The 14,476-nt window shown below is 32.8% G+C and overlaps 1 protein-coding gene across 2 annotated transcripts in view; it reads right to left on the bottom strand.

The window, feature by feature from the left end:
• The window catches only part of PPP4R3B (protein phosphatase 4 regulatory subunit 3B), a 63,249-nt gene that overhangs the window by 22,007 nt on the left and 26,766 nt on the right, over window positions 1–14,476 (bottom strand). For both annotated transcript variants that reach the window (XM_067705014.1, XM_067705013.1), the window contains exons 7-11: window positions 14,027–14,143; window positions 12,420–12,536; window positions 4,049–4,180; window positions 2,868–2,970; window positions 703–744 (exon numbers count right to left, since the gene is read on the bottom strand). In XM_067705014.1, the coding sequence (XP_067561115.1) occupies window positions 703–744; window positions 2,868–2,970; window positions 4,049–4,180; window positions 12,420–12,536; window positions 14,027–14,143 (511 nt within the window). The remainder of the gene's footprint in view (window positions 1–702; window positions 745–2,867; window positions 2,971–4,048; window positions 4,181–12,419; window positions 12,537–14,026; window positions 14,144–14,476) is intronic.

Here is a 14,476-nt window from a genome sequence, read left to right as displayed (position 1 = left end):
GGCTTTCCTAGAGCTTTGATGAGCCTGGTAGAAAAGACAGGAGGCCAGGTAAACACGGCATTATCTTCCATAGTAACAGGCCAATACCTGATACATATGTTCCAAGTAGAAGCAACCATGTTTATACTCAGATTCATGAACGATACCTACGTATAAGACTATTGATGAAGACTAGTTCCTAACTGATTGGCCTTAGTTTACTAGATTTACAAAATAAGAATGAACTAATCCTCAACTTTAAGACACCTCCTTAAAAAAAAAGTCAGAAAACAATCTCTAAATTTACAGAGAAAAACAAAAACAAAATTTCAACTGGGTTTTGCATCTTTTATATTGGAGAAAGTGGAATTTTTTTTTTTTTTTTTTTCGATACGCAGGTCTCTCACCTCCGTGGCCTCTCCCACTGCGGAGCACAGGCTCCGGACGTGCAGGCCCAGCGGCCATGGCCCACAGGCCCAGCTGCTCCGCAGCATGCGGGATCCTCCCAGACCGGGGCACGAACCCACATCCCCTGCATCGGCAGGCAGACCCTCAACCACTGTGCCACCAGGGAAGCCCGGAATTTTTTTATTTAAAAAAAATCTAGTTTTGGATTTTTTGGATGAAAATATGTCTTTCCTAGTTTTGTATAAGTGCATTATATTCTGTATAGGAAAAAACTTACAGTTTGCATTAGTTCATAAAGTATGAATCTATACTTACCGGGACAAATCGTGCTGTTTTTGTTAGATCCAACTATATTATCTAATAAAAAAATTAAAATCAGCGACTTCAGTAATAATATCTCACACTTCCCTAGCACTTTACAACATACAAAGCATATCTCTGATCATAACCTCATTTTACCTGCATAATAACTATTAAGAATTAGTAGTTTCAGTCAAATATTATACCTCTATCTGAAATCTTTTAGAGAACTGGGTGCAGATGAAGAATTATTAAAAGACAGTATCATAAGTATTCTGACAAAATAACACAGATTTTAACAATTAGTCACTTATGTTTTGAATTTTTAAAAAAATAAGTATAACATTATAATTAAGTTTCGATTCGTAGGCTCACATCTTAGAGCACATTTATGTTAGGAAACACAGGAATGTATATCAGAGCATTGTAACAGGAAAAAGCTAGAAACAACTTAAATATACATTAGAAGCAGGATGGCTAAATTACAACATACTCATACAAAAGAATACCACGCAAGAGTTAAAAATAAACTCTAGGTATCAATATGGATAGATCTCAAAAAAAGCATTGGGTAAAAAGGAAAAAAATGCACAATAATGTGTACAATGTTAAGTCAATTCATATCAAGTTTGAAACTGTGAAAAATAATACCACATTATACATGTCACAATAATATAAACAAACATAGGGGTGATAAACTCCAAATTCAGCATTTCTTGAGGGATGGGGTGGGGTAGAATGAAAATGCATAAGAAACTATCTGTAATTTATTTTCTTTTTAAAAAAACTGAAAAAAATATGACAAGTTAGTTTTGATAGAGCCAACAAAGTATGTATCTGTGATGCTATCATGTAAATATTTCTGTATGCTGGGAATGTTTTATTTTAAAATGAAAGTTAAAAATGCATTTGTTTTAATTTACATAAATGGAACCTTTCTGCAAAACGTTCTGTGACATGCTTTTTTTTACCCAATTCATATTTTTGAGAACTAATCAGTCGACAGATCAAAATTCAATTATTTTAACTGCTAAACAGTATTCCATTATATGAATATACTACATTTTCTTCATTTCCTACAATGCACAATGCAACAACATCCTTGTATCTGTCATGTATATGCATAAATGTCCCCTAGGATATAAACTCAGAAATGGAATTGATAGTATTATGTAGGGTGTACAATTTTATTAGTTTAGTAAACATTCTCTTAACTGACTTCCTCTTAATTGACTTAATAGATTAGCCAACATTTTCTGAGAATATGCCCCCCACATATCTCATTTCATCAAGCTGAGTTGTATGCTTATCAAAGTCAGTCCTTTGTTTACACTAGTTATATTTGGTAATATGATTACACAATTTAAATACTGCAGACTGATGAAATGTCACAGAACTGTAATATCTATGGCTAAGTTGAATACAGCAGACCTCAATTTAAAAAATGATACCAACTTAGTTATATGAAACTATGAATACTTAAGTACTTAAAGGAAAGTACTTAAAACCATAGTAGAATTCTACACTCAGACTGCTTCAAAAATATGTTTAGGTTTTCTCTCCACTATAATAAACTGAGACCAGAAACTGTAGCCGATGAATTACGGGTGCAACTTATGTAATGCAATATGGAAATACAAAAAAAAAAAAAAACCATACAAAAAAAAAAAAAAGCCTTGACCCTATACAAACTATCAGTAAATGAGCAGCATTTAAAGTAAATGTTTATAAACAGTTTATTTTTAAAAATTATTCTCTGCTTTAACCAACTTTTTTGATTAACCTAATAACCTGATCCTTATGTTTTGCAATTAGAGAGTTTTTACTGTATTGCCAAATATGTCTCCAAAATGACGGTTACCTTGGATTTTGTAGGCAATATATTCTCTGCACTTACTCACTCTAACATTAACTCTAACAACTTTGGGTACAATCTCCTTCTTTTGGTAAGTGTTTACAGTTCTCTCCCTCAAGGTGTAATACTTTTTGCCACGTATTCTATATCATTCTCTACCACAGACACTCTGAAACAAGGGAAATCATGATTTTATATTGCAGTTTAAAATTTTCAGTAGTAATTTCCCTGTCATAAAAAGCACCAAGTAAAGTGTCTGTTAGCTATAATACTTATCTCACTCTTTTAAAACAGAAATCATCAGCAGGTAAGTAAGAGGCCCTACCCTTTTCACATTTGTCTTCTGAAGTATTGGTCAAAAGTGGTGCTGTGAGGACATGCATACAATGGTTGTAGAAGAAATTTAGAAATTCACTTTTTTCAGTTTTCTGAAACATACAAAAAAAATACTTTATTATCTTTATAATTAATAAAACATCTTCAAGGATTAACAGTGCACAGAGATACTTTTAAGATACTGTGAAAGAATCGAAAAAAACTTGTTATATTCATCTTAACCTTATTTCTGCAGAACTGAATAGTCAGATCTATTTCATATTATATGTTAAATAAAAATGAATGTAAGAAAAAGATCAGATAGCATTATAAAAAGTTTTTCCAGGGAAAATTATCTAAAACAATTTTTTTTTCAAATATGCGTGTGATCTGAAATGCAATGAAAAATCTATCAATGTGAGAGCAACTTAACCGTTTAAAATTTGAAACCCCAGATTTCACAATGTATTCAAATTTTAAAAAACACCAAGTTGATTTATCAAGCCACTAGAAATGTTACAGATTTTAGATTTTTTTTTTTAATTTTAAGACTTTATGACTTGGAAATTTGGAAAATAATTCCTTTTGGGTTTTTGGCCATTATTTTTTATATAACTGGTTCTATAAACTTGTAATGATTTAAAAATAATATACATTTTCTCAAAATTTGACTGAAGTCTATAAAGGAGAAATATCCCAGCATTTTGAGATAACCACTATTAATATTTTGCAATACTTCCTTAAGCCCTTTTTTGTGCTGACTCCTTTCACCACGCAGTTAAGATCATTTGGTACATATTGTTTTCTTTTTTATTGTGATAAAAAACATATAACATAAAATTTACCATCTTGACCATTTTTATAGTTCAGTAGTGTTAATTATATTCATATTTCTTTGTTTTAATTCTTAAGATGTTAACATACAGAGGCCAAGGATCATAAATAGAAGTGCTAACATTTTACCAAGATTTTAGCAGATTACAATCTTGTAGTTTGCTGCAAAAACAACTGCTAGAGGAACAGTACTGCTACTTGAATTCTGAGTGTACAAATGCTTGAATATTTGTTTTTCAAAATTGTACAAATTTAAAAAATTTTGATTTTTACATATATTTATACATAACTTATTGTATATAAAATCATTTAAAACTGACTAGACCAAAACGTTTCTATCGCAGAGTAATTTCTTACATTAGTTGTAGCCAGCATGTTCTCTGGATCAATTAGAGTACGAAGAAGTCCCATTAACTGAACAGCACCTCCTAGCTCAGGATCAGTATCACAGATCATTTGTTCAATTACTACATTAATGAGAAGGATATCCTGAAAGAAAATGTGTTTCTGTGAGACCTGGTTTGGATATAAGACAAACGTACCAGCTAAAAGAACAAAATCGGAATCATACAGAAAAAAAAAACAAAAACAAAGAATGGATGAACTTATTTAAACCTTTTTTCCCCAATGTTTTCAAAGTTCTATAAACACACCAGAGCATAAAGAAGCCCACTCAAAAACAAAACAACACAATGCAAAAATCAGAGCACATGACAGCTTACAATATCATCAACATAGGCAATGGAAAACAAAATCATTTACCAGAAATTCTTGTTCACTGGAGGTTCTAACATATTTTCAGTCTAGGTTTTAGCTTCAGGCATGAATTTAGAAGTTGACTAAACCCAAGATTACACACATCAAGTGACCCCAGAACACAGATTAGTATGTCAGCTTCTAACAAGAAAATCCTTTCTGACAAAAATATGAGAAAAAATAACCCAGTACACAGCTCTCCACAAGAGGTAAAAGGGTACACAGTGTTATATAATGATCTAAAGCAGCCAAATAGACTTATTATTACATTGGTAACATGTTCTTGGGTCTTAATATAAAGAGCTACAAAGCAGCTTTGCAGATACAAAATTTATTTGCTTTCTGCCTATATTTTAAAAGTAGACACCTTAAGCATTAAAATAGGATAAAAAGTGATGGTTCAGGTCAAAGGAAAAAGTTTTGACATCAACTCAGAGGATTTGAGAACAGGTTTATTATTGGGGGAAGAAAGGTAGTAACTGAAGGAGATGAAATAAAAGAACTGCATGGAATGAAGATAAATTTGTTGAATTGGGAGAATTTTGTAAAATAATAAAAAGAAAAGTTCCAGTATAAAGCACATTTTGTAATTATTTTGCTTTTCTAGTCCCTCCCAAATTTAACATACTGTGTTATGCTAAAATATTTCCCTGTGAAATTGTGATATTAAATGCAATGAAGAACCATCAAAAACCATGTCATAGCAACTTAACTGCTTAAAATTAGAATCTTACCCTCTACCATGTCTCAAAATTTGAACACCAATGAATAATTCTATCATGGCATCAGAAACAATGAAATTTCTTCAAAGAGAAATTATGAAATATAATTCACAGAGCTACATTAATAGACTCAAGCCTTATTTCAGTTAGAGGAGAAAGAGCAAATTCCACCTTAATCCGCTCCTGTTTCTTATTCTGGTATGTTCAGCAAAGTATATCACATATAAAATGTTAAGATATTACAAAAGGTATCAGCTAGTGAGCTTTCTTCAGAACAATGATATGGTATTTACTTACTTTAAAATTCATACCAGTGTGTACAACTTGGATTCTACCAGTTAATTAGGGGCTCAGATAATTTGCTCAATTATATATAAGCAATTACATAAGTTCATTCCTCCTCTTACATAATAAGTTCATTCATCTAAAACTAGGCCAAAAAATATATATATATAAATGATGAATTTAAGTTACATCTAAATGAAAACACAGTTGCAAGAAAGACTTCTTAAGGTATAGCTCATACACTAAAATAATATTTCAATATATATACTTTAAAAGCTTTTTACCCTTCTCTCTCAAATGTAGTTTCTTACAAATCCTGCCTCATAAGTACCAATACCAAATTCTGCTGGTCTACACGCAAAGATAAAAGGGAAATGACCTGTGCTGACTGAGAGTCCCATAATCTGGTGACTTGTGGAAGTGAAAAAAGCCAATTTATATATTTCATAGTGAAATAGACTGCTACAGAGAACTATAGCCTTTTCAGGAGATCAAAACTGCCTTTCTCAAAGACGTGTAAAACTTCCTTGACAGACAAAGGTATATGCACCATTGAATACTATTCTGTAGAACTTTTTAGGGTACCCGAGCTTGAGAAAGCAAGGGCACAGAGGTCAGTAGGTAAACGGGAACCTTCGGGTTTAAAAATTATGCTTAGATAAGATGTCTAGAATACACAAGAAAATAATTTGGAAGCCTACTAAACAGTAGAGGAAGCTTAACTGTAAAGTAAGCTTTTGCAACAGTCTATGACTGTTTGATCTCTAAGACCACCACTGGGTCAGAAAACTCACACTGACAGAAAATAGGCTACAATACAAAATAGAGCCCTGGAGGAAAGGCATCTTCCATTGCCTAGCTCAGATGCAGCCACAGCTGAAAATGTCCTAAGGGAAGGAACCTAAGCTTTGGAAGAAAATGGGCAAGGAAAATTCTTTAGAGAACAGAACCAGGGACAGCTGGTATGGTTAATCAAGAACCTCTAAGGACAATGAGTCTAAGCTACTGATATTCAACAAATATTTGACAGACCAGTGCATCATAACTGTGAATGAATGACTGCTGTATGTATGTTCTCCCTTTTTCCAAACAAAAGTAGTTTAATTGTGATGTTGGGGCAGATAAATTATCTTTTTGTTTAAAGGTCCCTGAAACATAAGGAGCCTTATCTGGACCTGAAGAGGACTGCACAACACCCAAATATTCTGGACGTGAAGTCTCCAGACTGGATACAGAAGTCTCCCTTGAGGAAAGGGTGAGTGATGAAAGAAAAGTGTATATGGACGTTAGGTAGTTTCAGAGATGGGCTGTGGCTGATACTACTTAGATGCCAACTTAGTCTCTATTCTCTTTGTTCTGCTAACAGAGCCCAAGCTTTGTTCAGAGAGGCAATGTACTCAGCTAAAACGCTGTATTTCTCAGTTTCCATTGCAGCTAAGGGTGATGCACTTCTGGCCAAAGAAATACAAGCAAAAATTGCTAAATGGAACCTCTAAGAAAGAGCTTTAAAATGAAACAGAAAAGCTCTCTAGCTCTCTCCATTTTGCCCTCTGCCCCCTTTCTTCTCCCTGCTTGGAGGTGGAATAGCAATCTTGCAACCTCAAAGTAACAGACATTAAAACCAGGAGCTCAGGATGACTGACTCATAAGATGAGTCTTCTGGCATCATAGAGCTGTTCCTTGACTAACTGTGACATGAATAAAACAAAATTTTTATTAGGTAAAACTATTATAGGCTCATTTTTCTTTCTTTTTTTAGGATTAAAACAATTACAATTAACATACTATCTACCCTCTTAGCAAATATTTAAGTATACAATATTAATTATAGGTAATATGCTATACAGTAGATCTCTAGGACTTGTTCATCATGTAAAAGTGAAACTGTATCTTTTGACTAATACCTCCCTGTTTCCTCTACTCCCCATCTCCTGGCAAGCACCATTATACTCTCTGCTTCTGTGAGTCTATTTTATATTCCTCATATAAATAGTATCATATACTATTGTGTCCTTCTGTGTCTGGCTTATTTCACTTAGCATATTGTCCCCCAGGTTCATCCAAGTTGTCAAAAGTGGCCAGGTTTCCTTCTTTTATTAAGGTTGAATAAAATTCCACTGTATGTGCATGACAAATTTTCTTTATCCATTCATCTGCAGATGAACACTTCAGTTGCATCCATGTCTTGGCTACTACGAATAATGCTGCAGTGAACATGAAAGTGCAGCTATCTCTTCAAGATCTGATTTAAATTTCTTTGGATTTATATCCTTAGTGGGGCTACTGAATCATATGGTAGTTCTCTATTAATTTTTGAGGAGCTTCCACACTGTTTTCCATAGTAGCTGCACCAAGGTACAGGCCCACAACAGTACACAAGGGCTCTCTTTTCTCCACATCCTTAACAAGACTTGTTACCTTTCGATTTTTTGATAAGAGCCATCCTAATAGGTGTGAGGCGATACTTCATTGTGATTTTGATGCGCATTTCCCGGATGATTAGTGATGATGATCACTTTACATGCACCTGTTGGCTATTTTTATGTCTCTGAAGAAATGTCTATTCAGTTCCTTTGCCCATTTTTAAATTGGGTTGTTTTTTTTTTTGCTATTGAGTTGCAGGAGGTCCTTACATGTTTTGGATATTAATCTCTCATCAGCAATTGTGTACAACTCTACACTTTTATTCCCCAACCCACATACTATGTTACTGGTATCAGAATTTCTTTTTATATTGTATCTCTATTAACAAATTTCTGTAGTTGTAGTTATTCATAATATCTTGTCTTTACCTTTTATACTGCATTAAAAGTGATTTACATACCACCATTAGATTATTCCATTGGTCTATATTTGCCTATATATTTACCTTCACAGTGAGATTTACACTTTCATATGCTTTAATTTTGTTGTTCAGTGTTCTTTCATTTCAACTTGAAGAGCTCCCTTTAGCATGTCTTAAAAGGCAGATCTAGTTTTGACGAACTCCTTCTTCAGTTTTTGTCTGGGAAAGTCTTTTTCCTTAATTTCTTTCTTTCTTTTTTTCTTTTTCTTTTTTTTTTTTTTTGCGGTACGCGGGCCTCTCACTGTTGTGGCCTCTCCCGTTGCAGAGCACAGGCTCCGGACGCACAGGCTCAGTGGCCATGGCTCATGGGCCCAGCCGCTGCGCGGCACGTGGGATCTTCCCGGACCGGGGCACGAAGCCGTGTCCCCTGCATCGGCAGGCAGACTCTCAACCACTGTGCCACCAGGGAAGCCCCCCATGGTCTCTTTAACTTCTCTTTACACCACCATAGTAGCTTTGCAATTAAAACCTTCAATTTAGAACCAGTTTCTAAATACTTGCAATATTCTGGGGTCTAAGTCAGGGGTCATTAAACTACAAAACTACCTGGCTGGTTGTTCACTTTGTAAATAGTTTTACAGTAAAACATTTACTGGAACACAGCCACACCTATTCATTTTCAAACTGTCTACAGACAGTTCATACTAAAGTGGCAGAGTTATGACAGAGACCAGAGGGCCTACCAAGTCTTATTTACCTTTTGGTCCTTTAAGAAAAGTTTGCCATCCTTCATCTAAATAGCAACATTTAAGTGAGTTTAACCACAGTTTCTGGGAGATAGTTCAAAGTTTTAGTTGTTTCTAAATCAAGTTTTAGAGAAATGATACTCCTGTTGGTTTCATCACACTCCAGCCTCATGCTATTCTTAGAAACACATACTTTTGTTTTTAAAGTACATTTAAGTGGGTGTAAGAATTTTTCAATATTGCCAAAAATACTGAAAATATATAATTAGTAACGGAGGGAAAGTTTTGGGTATCTACACATGGAATTTAGAGATTATCCCAATTATCAGGTGACATCTCTATTTTCTGATTGGGAAACATAAAGAACATACTTTATTTCATTGCTTCTAAGACAGATTTCTTAAAATTTTAACTTCTTGATGTTGAGATATATTTTATAACCTATGGCATTACACACTCACTGTTAGCCAAGTGGCAATCATGACAAAGTAACATGAAAAATTTGTACTGACACTTTCTGGTAAGATCAAGAAAACATCAGAATCTGTGTAACTTAGATTCCATGTATATAGTAAATAAGAGGAGAAAGAATGAATGGCAAGAGCAGGAAGAATATTCTGAGGTAACAGGATAAAAATAACTGATGTATGTTGTGGAAACACTACCAGTTTTTAAAAAACTATCTAAATGTAAGAATCATAAAAAAAGCTCATGCATATGAAATTTGCTCTTGCAGCTACTTGAATGAAGGTTACAAGTATTACAGAACCAATACTTCTTTCAATCCATTCTGATGTGTTCAGAGAAAGCAACAACTGTTCTTCAAATTCTACAGAAGAACTTAATCTAACTTCTTTAGTCTGTGAAATGGCAAAACAGCTTGGACAAAGAAAACGTAAGCTCATTTTTTAAAGTTGGGGGAATTTCTTGGTATGATGTTGAAAGAAATGTTACTTCTGTACTATTCCTGACACAAAGAAATAACCTGAATTGAATCATGAGGAAACATCAGACAAATCCAAATTTTCACATACTACAACAGAAAGTTTTCATTTTTGTCTTGGGTAACAAGGGGATTACGGAGACAACGGATAAAATCTGAATTAGGACTGTAGTTGGATAACAGTATTGTAAAAATGTTATTTAATTTCCTGACTTTCCTGACTTGATAATTGTACAGTGGTAATGTAGAGTTTTAGTAGATAGACACAGAAGCAAATGGGGTAAAGGAGCACTGTGACATCATTTCCATACCTTTTTCTTCAATGATTCAGAAAAAATTAATTATATATTTATGTATGCAAATATGTATATACAAATACAAGCAAAGAAAGACAATGATAAAGCAAATAAGAAATAAAGTATTAACAATTGGGAAATCTGAGTAAAGTGTATATGGGAGTTCTTTGTACTATTACTGTAATTTTTCTGTAAATTTAAAATTACTTCAAAATAAAAAGTTAAAAATTGACACAATTTTAAGAAATAAAGTGTGATATGTTCAATACAAAATACTGAACAGTCAACCCATAGAGATTAGCTTATGTATTTATTTTAAATTTCTTTTTATGGTAAATTTTGCTTTCCAGAATTAATTTGAAGCAAATTCCATGTATACAATTCTAGAAATAATTCAGTAAAAAATAAAATAACCCTAAGGCTAATATCATATCTATAGAAATTAACATATGAATTTATTCCTAAGTGAGAAATACACTGAAAATACCTGCCAAAATAAGCAGTTCAGCAGTAGCTGTATTACTTATCCCGTCAGATTCTAAAAGAAGTTTTACTGAATGTTTCAAAGGTCATTAGCATAAAAATGTTTGAAATCTGTCGCACAGCAATTATTGCTAAATCTATCCTTCCAGCTTGGATAGAAATAATGACTATAGTAAAAAAAAAAGTTAATATTGCTATTTCCTTGTGTCTCAACACATATTTTAATACTGTAATCCATGTTCCTAAAGCCAAATCTGCTCCCACAGTACCAGAAAGAAAAGTTTCAATGCTGTGCATTTATTTTAAGACAGCATCAAAATATCAACTGCCCGCTGAATACACAGGTAAGTTATTTCTTCTTTCCTTTAAACATTACTACCAACTCAGTATAGTAGAATTCAGCATGTAGAATCCTTAATTTTGGAAATTAAGAAAAAAGTAATTTATCTTCATTTGTGGGCTAACAATTATTTTGAGGCAACAAAAATTTTTAATTAGAAAATTGTTAGACCTCAGAAAATTCAGGGAAATGAAAGACCTTGAAGACTGTGAGTACAAGAAAAAGGGAAATTAAATAGGGACTTTTCATTGTTAACGATCAGTAACTGCTTCCCCATGTCTCATGCATCAACTAAATGTAAACAAGAAAATCTTTCTAATGAAAACAGAAATAAAAGCTGTAAAAGTTAAGAATTCTAAGATAGTAAATTATTATTCTCATAGTCTGAGAGATTTTATGTTGAATGCTCTTAATCCCACACATCACTAAGGATGAAGCAATAGAAGTGTTAATTTCAAAGTTATCTTTTGTAAAGGATGGCACTAAGATAAGAATGTCAACAGTGAGATTATAAACTGATTAATAAGCTAGGTATTTATTTCTTTAAAGTCAGATTTAGCATCATTTGGGTTTTTTAAACTTTAAAATATACTTAACACAAAATATTTCTTCTATTTCTTTTCTACTGCCTAAATAATAGCGTTAGCCCAAACCAATTCTAAAATAAAATTGCTTTAAAAAAAAAAAAACCTGGAAATATCTAACAGATAGAATGTAAAAATCTAAGTGGACATTAATAAAAAACAAAACATATAAAACAACTATAGTTTAATTCAATAGTAACAAAACCATAAAAGAATCAAATAACATTGGGAATCTAAACCTTCTTTAAGAAGGGACATAGTTGTATTTCAGTTATTTTCTACTTAACACTAACATATATTTAATATAAGAAAGGGTACTTCAATTACAGCTATATGTTCATTTTGTCTTTAAATAGAGATTAAGGGGAAAGTTTAAATATTTTTGTAGTGGGAAAACACAACATTGGTTTCATTATTAAATATTCATCCCCACTAAAAAAAAGACACAATGAACCAGTAAAAGCACTTCTTAGTTATACTAGATAAGTGCCTGACCTAAGGGTTCAGAATTACATTTCATTAGTACTTGAAACTTTTTTTAAAACCAAGAATTAAGAATTTGATTCGTTAAATCTCTTTATCTCAGTAAGAGTTTGAACGCATTTTTTTTGTTTTTACAATAAACAAATCAACTGCCACATATTCTGGCCTTGTCAAAGTCACAACTGATCAGAAATCTATTATTATTCTTCATAAACAGTTAAAATTATGGTTATGACTTTTCTCTCAACAGTTTGCAAACACTATTTTACAGGTAATTCATATAGAACCAGAGCATTATCACTTACGTCATCACTCTGCTGGGCTTCCTGCATTACAAATTCTCGGACCATGGAAGGACTAAACTCTACTAGATAAGAAAATATATCTGTAGCAGCTGATCTGACTTGTAAATCATCCATGCCCTGATAAAAGGAAAATCAGGTTACTTAGAGACTGTGAACAAAAGTTATGCCTGCGTTCCCCCTTTTTCTCCCAAATCTATGCCAAACAAATTTTTGGATTTAGACATGGTACTGGAATCAAAACATATAATCTCTCCCATTCTTTTCTTTTACAAATATTAAAAACTTTAGGCAGCTCAATGATTAGTTTCTGCCAGTTTTTGTCTTTACCACCACAAAAATAAATATTCAGAGAATTTAAATATAAGAATCAGCACAGGATTATAAAGCACTGCTTTACAAATGCTGCAAAAAAATTTGGGGGGTGGGAGGGAGGATTCTTGATTTAAATATATGCAAAAATATGAATGAGGTCTCCTAGTTAAGGCTTTAAAACTTTCCAGAAGCTGTCTTTGGTCCTGTTTGCCAGTTAGGCCTTAGTAACTGATTCTCCCTTTTATGACTCTCCTAATAGAGGATGATTTTGAAAACAATCTGGGTATTTTCACTCTTTTCCATAACTTAGTTTTCTAAGGTAGTGATTTTGAATGCTTTTTCCCTATCAGTACATGAAGGATACATGATTCAAAGAGAATAATCTCCAGGTGATTCTGAAAACATTCCCTAACTTAGCAGTTCTCAAAGTGTGGCCCAGGGAACCCTGGAGAGGGGTCTCACACACTGAAAAGTGGGGTTATAACACCCTTTTCAAAATTGCATGAGATTAAAACTATTTTCATAATATTATTTATTATGAAAATAAATATTAAGGCATTACTGGCCTTTTCCACTCCCAGTCTATCACAAGTATAGTGGGGTTTTCCAGAGGCTACAAGATGTAATATCGTTAACAGATTAAATGCAGACGCTGCTATGAGAACCTAGCTATCTTTTATTACGCCAGGCATCAAAGGGATTGGCAAAAAATGTGAAACAATGCCACTTGTCTCACTAAAATTTTTTTGTTTTGGAAAAGTTATTTTTTCATGAAAGTTATATTAGTTATCTTAACATATAATGGGTTATTATCATTTTAAAATGAATTAATAAGTACTTAAAATTTTCTCAGTTTTAATTTTTCATACAATAAATGCCAGTGGATAAAGCTCATATAAACAAAAGTAGGAGAGAGAATCACTCCCTTAACCCCATATTGTAGCACGAGCTCCCTTGGTCCAGTCTGCCCTTCTCCCATTCACTGGTCTAAAAAGGAAAGGTATTTTATTAGTTTCTATGAAACATACTTAATTTTGTTATAGAAGAGATAACAGTCTCGTAAAACCATGTGGGATTTTTATTTACTTGAAGCCATATTATATGAATCATATGTTAATATTACAAATTTAAGTTAATAAAAATCTGAAGAGGTTTTATGACTCACTACCAAATGAATCATAATCTAAAATTACAAAATTCAATATGCATTACTATAAAAAATTATTTCCCATCCACAATATAAATCTATTACAAATTCACAATTTCAAAAATATGAAAAGAAGCTATATAATTACCATTACAATTTCAAGAGCAGGAAGAATCCCCAACTTTGCCAAAGTTTTGAAAAATGCATCCCTGTTTTGAGGTTGTAATGTCTGAGAAAATGCACAAAATTCCTTGAAAAAATTAACCTGTAATGTTAGAAAGAATAGTGAGAAGTTGACACACATTAAAAGTAACTCTGAGGCAAACTGTAATGTGATCTACCACAGTGTGGAATTAACCTTCTCAGGGACCTAGAGTTTTTAGGGTATCCTGGCTCCTCAAAAGCTAAAGAACATAGAAACCATGCTATAATAAATGGTGGCTGGGTTTTCAGGGAACACTCATAAAGCACAATTCAATTTTTAAGAATTGTAAGGAACATTAGAGATTTCCTAGAATAAAGGGCTAATTTTATAAATGAGAAAACTGAGAAATAACTATACCAAAGATGACGTGGCTGATTTTAAGTCAGCAATCTT

This window comes from Pseudorca crassidens, chromosome 14, assembly GCF_039906515.1.
Source record: "Pseudorca crassidens isolate mPseCra1 chromosome 14, mPseCra1.hap1, whole genome shotgun sequence".
NCBI classification, from domain to species: domain Eukaryota; kingdom Metazoa; phylum Chordata; class Mammalia; order Artiodactyla; family Delphinidae; genus Pseudorca; species Pseudorca crassidens.
This window is presented reverse-complemented; position numbering and strand designations above follow the sequence as displayed.